This window comes from Branchiostoma belcheri, unplaced genomic scaffold (genome assembly GCF_001625305.1).
Source record: "Branchiostoma belcheri isolate BF01 breed outbred unplaced genomic scaffold, Haploidv18h27 scaffold129, whole genome shotgun sequence".
NCBI lineage: Eukaryota > Metazoa > Chordata > Leptocardii > Amphioxiformes > Branchiostomatidae > Branchiostoma > Branchiostoma belcheri.
Genome location: NW_017802702.1, coordinates 501659 through 506070, shown reverse-complemented (window position 1 = coordinate 506070; position 4412 = coordinate 501659). Strand labels below are relative to the sequence as shown.

Sequence of the window (4412 nt, the reverse complement as noted above, 5' to 3'; positions counted from 1 at the left end):
ATATAATGCTCTGGTAAACGCCATTCCAACTAAATGGAGAGTGTCATATGATTTTGACGGAGTACATAAAATCAAGTTATTTGAAAAAGAGGTGAAAGTTCAAACTAATAGTTTCTTTAGAAATATACTAATCTTACAAAAAGCAGCAAAACCTATCTCTCAAGGTTTCTGGGAGTCACGCCTTCCACATTTTGATTTCCATATTAACACGTGGAAGTCCATATGGGAAGCACCTTTTCGAATCACTAAAGAACCAAAATTGAGATCATTACAATGGAAGATTCTACACAATATTTATCCAACAAGAGTTAGTTTATGTAAAGAAGGAATAGTAGCAAACAATAGATGTATTGTATGTGACTCTGTCGAATATATAGAACATTTCTTTTTTGATTGTGCACTTGTTAAACCTTTATGGGCAGAAGTTGAAAAGAGTTTTCTCTCCGAATATGGATATACATTGACATTAACCACTCAAGATGTTATTCTTGGATATCACCTTCCTAATGTAAAGCAATTTTTATACATCAATGAACTAATATTGCTGGGAAAAAGCACAATTTCTAAGTTTAAGTATGGTACGAATTGTATGGACATTGTTACACAGTTTAATTTTGAACGTTCATTAAGGAATTTATTCTAAACATTGGGTTTAAAACTACAAGATATAGATAGTGAAAAATGTGTATTAATTAACTATTTCTTCATTCTTTGTACAGCTATGAATACATTTTTGTTATATTAATGTTATTTATAAGACTAGGAAAAGTTGACAGAATTGTATACGATGGCATACATGCCTCAGATCGCAAATGTTCCACGAACTGTTGAATAAAGCACAATTAAAACTGGAAAAAAATATAGATATCACAAGGCTTGTCTCTCAACCAGGTAAATATTTGACTACGCTTCCTACGGTCGCCTAAGCAATTGCAGTTATAGCTACAAATACTAATTTTTGGAAATGTCATGAGATGTTTTAACGGAAATTGAGAAATTATCTACGCTATGAGGCGACCGTAGAAAGGCAAAGGATGGATAGAATAAAATCATCAGTATGCTATAATAGAGTAAATGGTAATAGGAGTTAACTGAACAAAGTATCCACAAAGTGGATTCAACAAGATGTTGGGGTGAAAACAGCAAAACAAACAAATAAATGTCATGAGACAAAGTAGGAACTATTACAAAACAATAGTTGATCAAATACAGAATAATATGGAACATAAGTCCAAACTGAACATAAATCTGAAATGTGGAACATAAATCCAAACACAGAAACACAAGATTGGATAGTTCACAAGAAACAGTAAAATAAGAAAGCATACAGTTTCTTATGCTTGTTGCTTTAGCTCCATAAACTATTACTATTTCCTTGTCCACAAGTAGATCAAAACATATTTAGGAAAGAAAACAAATTAAGTAAATAACTTAGAGACAAAGTACTCATCTTAGACATATCGGTGCCAACTGAAAACTAAAAACAGGCTGGCAAATATAATATATCACAAAGGCAAATCATAATCATATAAAAAAGAGAACAACAAAACAAAGAAAAACAAGGAAGTGATTTCTTTTCGCCTGGCATGCGCTTTAGATACGCTTAATTAGCAGCTGTCCAAAAAAACTCTTCAGACCTAGTTGTGAAGTCAGCCACTTTTTCATGCAAATTTAATGCCACAGGTGGTGCACATTCACCATTCCTTACAGAGTACCAGAAATATATACAAAAAGTTTGTCGACAATAACATTGCCAGAGAATACAAAGTTGAAACATATAAAAAAATAACCATACTTAATATTCTCATAATATCCTGGTGCAGTTTGATAACAGTCTAAAGTTTGTAATATCATATTAATAACAGATTTAAAGTCAAAGAACATCTATCAGAGACCAATCACACATCTCTTTTTGACAGCACAATGTCAACTGCATCAATTCTTCTCTTTTCCTTTCCGTTGACAAGCAATACAGCGTAGGTATCCTTGGCAGGTACAAGGATAGATACCTTACTGTTGTTGTCTTTAGCAAGTTCAGCGTTTCTTTAATTTACAAGCTGCGAGCGCGCTGTCTGTAAGGGAGGGGGGAGGTGTTCATAAACTGCTAACCCACGAGAGTTCCCCCTTAGCCTGCGCCCAGCAGACAAGACTTTATCACGGTCCTGAAAGTTGACAAAACGTGCGAGCAGGGGCGGGTTGGGACTCGAGGTAGTCGGCCTGGACAGTCGATGCACTGCGGCGGTCGGCATAGCGTCCGCGGCCGGTAAGTGTAACTCCTCCGCCAGGAAACGTGTCAGGACCCGCGCAGAGTCTTCCTCCTTGTTGAAGGGCAAACCTCTAACGATTACATCCGGCTTCATAGAATATCGTTCAGTCAATAAGACTGCCCTCACCCTCTCTCTCTGTTCCTCGCGTAAAGCATCGCGGCGAGTATCCAACTCGCCAGAGTAGAACTCGGGATGGAAGTGTTAGTGTGAATGTCATTCAGCACCAGGGACAGGGATAGAAGTGTTAGTGTGAATGTCATTCAGCACCAGGGACAGGGATAACAGTGTGTATGCAACTTTCATTTTATCTTGCAGGGCCTTACACTTGTTCTACCGAGTTCACCGGCTGCTCCTTACGTAATCCACGTCCAACTTCACTTCCACGCTGCAAAACTCAGATGGGAATAGCTGAAGGGATTCACAGGTAACGCGCGTTACAGGTTTAACTCATGAGGGTTTGTATGCTCATGTATGCTACTATTTATAATTGGACTTCACCCTAAATCGGCCAGATATAGGCCACACCTACTTGTCTATACAAATAAAAAAGAGTTAAATTGGGGTCAAATTGTACTCGTGAACATGCCATGGACACTGCTGACTTACTCCGGAATAGTTGCTGACTTACAGTCGAACACGAGCCGAATCACTATCATCGAATCTCCCAACCAAACCATATTTTGATACATTAAGGTCTCTCATTTTGAAACATAGCCGAATTCGCCGAACACCAGTCAACTTTGTGCCAGTCTATTCCAAACCATGGTTGGGGGCATTCGGCTAGTGTTTGGGAGTCCAAGTTTGTGAATAAGGGAGTAAAACATTGATTTTGTGTGGGAGGGGGGTGGATGTGTGGTGTGGGTCTTGAATGTATTGTCCACACACACACACACACACACACACACACACACACACACACACTATGTGTGTGTCTGTGTCTGTGTGCAATTGAAACACACAATACAGCATTGCCATATATCCTCCTACCTTTTCCGTCTGTCGTGGACAGCATGGGCAATGTGGTAAGGTCTGCCATCTCTGATTGCCCTGTTTGACATATGTTTCAGGTCAACAGAACCACTTCCGATTTCCCGCATGGTGGACTCTGTCTTACACGGCGAAGCTGGGCTGGTATCATGTACAGACATGTACATCAGTGGATATTCCTGGTCAATCTTTGAACCAATTCCATATAGTTCTTACATGTTTGCTCCCATATATGGCCTCAGGAACCCAATCACATACCAAAAAGATCTGACAATTCCCAAACAGGCATTGCTGCCGGGCACATACATGGTTCAGGTAAGGGCAAACTGAAACACATTTTGGTATCGGTATTGTAACAACTAGTATTTCTATCTCACTAATCTTTTCTCACATTCTGTCAATTCTTTCCTTTCCATAAAATTTACCTGCATTCTAATTGTTTGGCTTACCGCTGATTTCTATATTGTACACCCATTACTTTACCAATCCTTTTGCGCGTACTTGTGACGTCACCTATCTTTTTCTGTAAAGTTACTGTTAAATGATATCTGAAATTTACAACGATTATTGTGATCATATACTAAGTACTTCCTGGAGGTTTGGAATCTCAGATTTCTTGTTATATATATTTGGATGTACGGATCGATCTTGTACTTATACCAACACCGGTGACGTCATAAAATGACGTCATGCATATTTTTTTCATGATAAAGCCTAAAATACATTGTAAACATACTAAAGACCTTCATTTAAACCTTTTTTGGAAAAAGAAATGGAAGTATTGATGAAATTTTAATGAAAATAACCTGTATATACCTGTTCTAATGATATGGTCCGCCATCTTGGATTTTGGCCAATGACGTCATCAAATTAGCATAAATTATGCATATTTAATGATAAAATTTACATAAAATTATATGGGATGTTATTAATATTAGAAACCATGAGTAACTTGACATAAAACCCATAAAATTCTTGTTGAAACAAAAAGTACTAAATTTAGCAAAAAATGCCTGTCAGAAACCCGTTGCCATGGCAATACAAAAAATTATTATCTTATTCCAATGATAGAGAATTGTTGCCAACAATATTCTAGGAAAAGTCACCAAGTTTGGCCGTTCTACGGCTAGCCGTTCAGACGCTAGGTGACATCAAAGT

At 37.8% G+C, this 4412-nt stretch overlaps 2 protein-coding genes across 2 annotated transcripts in view; both read left to right on the top strand.

Annotated features, from left to right (window-relative positions):
* Positions 1–2653, top strand: part of LOC109463611 (plasminogen-like) — a gene marked incomplete at its 3' end in the record, with an annotated part of 29327 nt that extends 26674 nt beyond the window's left edge. The window contains exon 6 of the mRNA XM_019760463.1: positions 2583–2653. Coding sequence (XP_019616022.1) covers positions 2583–2653 — 71 coding nt within the window. The remainder of the gene's footprint in view (positions 1–2582) is intronic.
* Position 2654: 1 nt separating this feature from the next.
* The window catches only part of LOC109463609 (polycystic kidney disease protein 1-like 2), a 36258-nt gene continuing 34500 nt past the window's right edge, over positions 2655–4412 (top strand). Inside the window, exons 1-2 of the mRNA XM_019760462.1 lie at positions 2655–2691; positions 3335–3569. Of these exons, the coding sequence (XP_019616021.1) occupies positions 2666–2691; positions 3335–3569 (261 nt within the window). The 5' untranslated portion in view covers positions 2655–2665. The remainder of the gene's footprint in view (positions 2692–3334; positions 3570–4412) is intronic.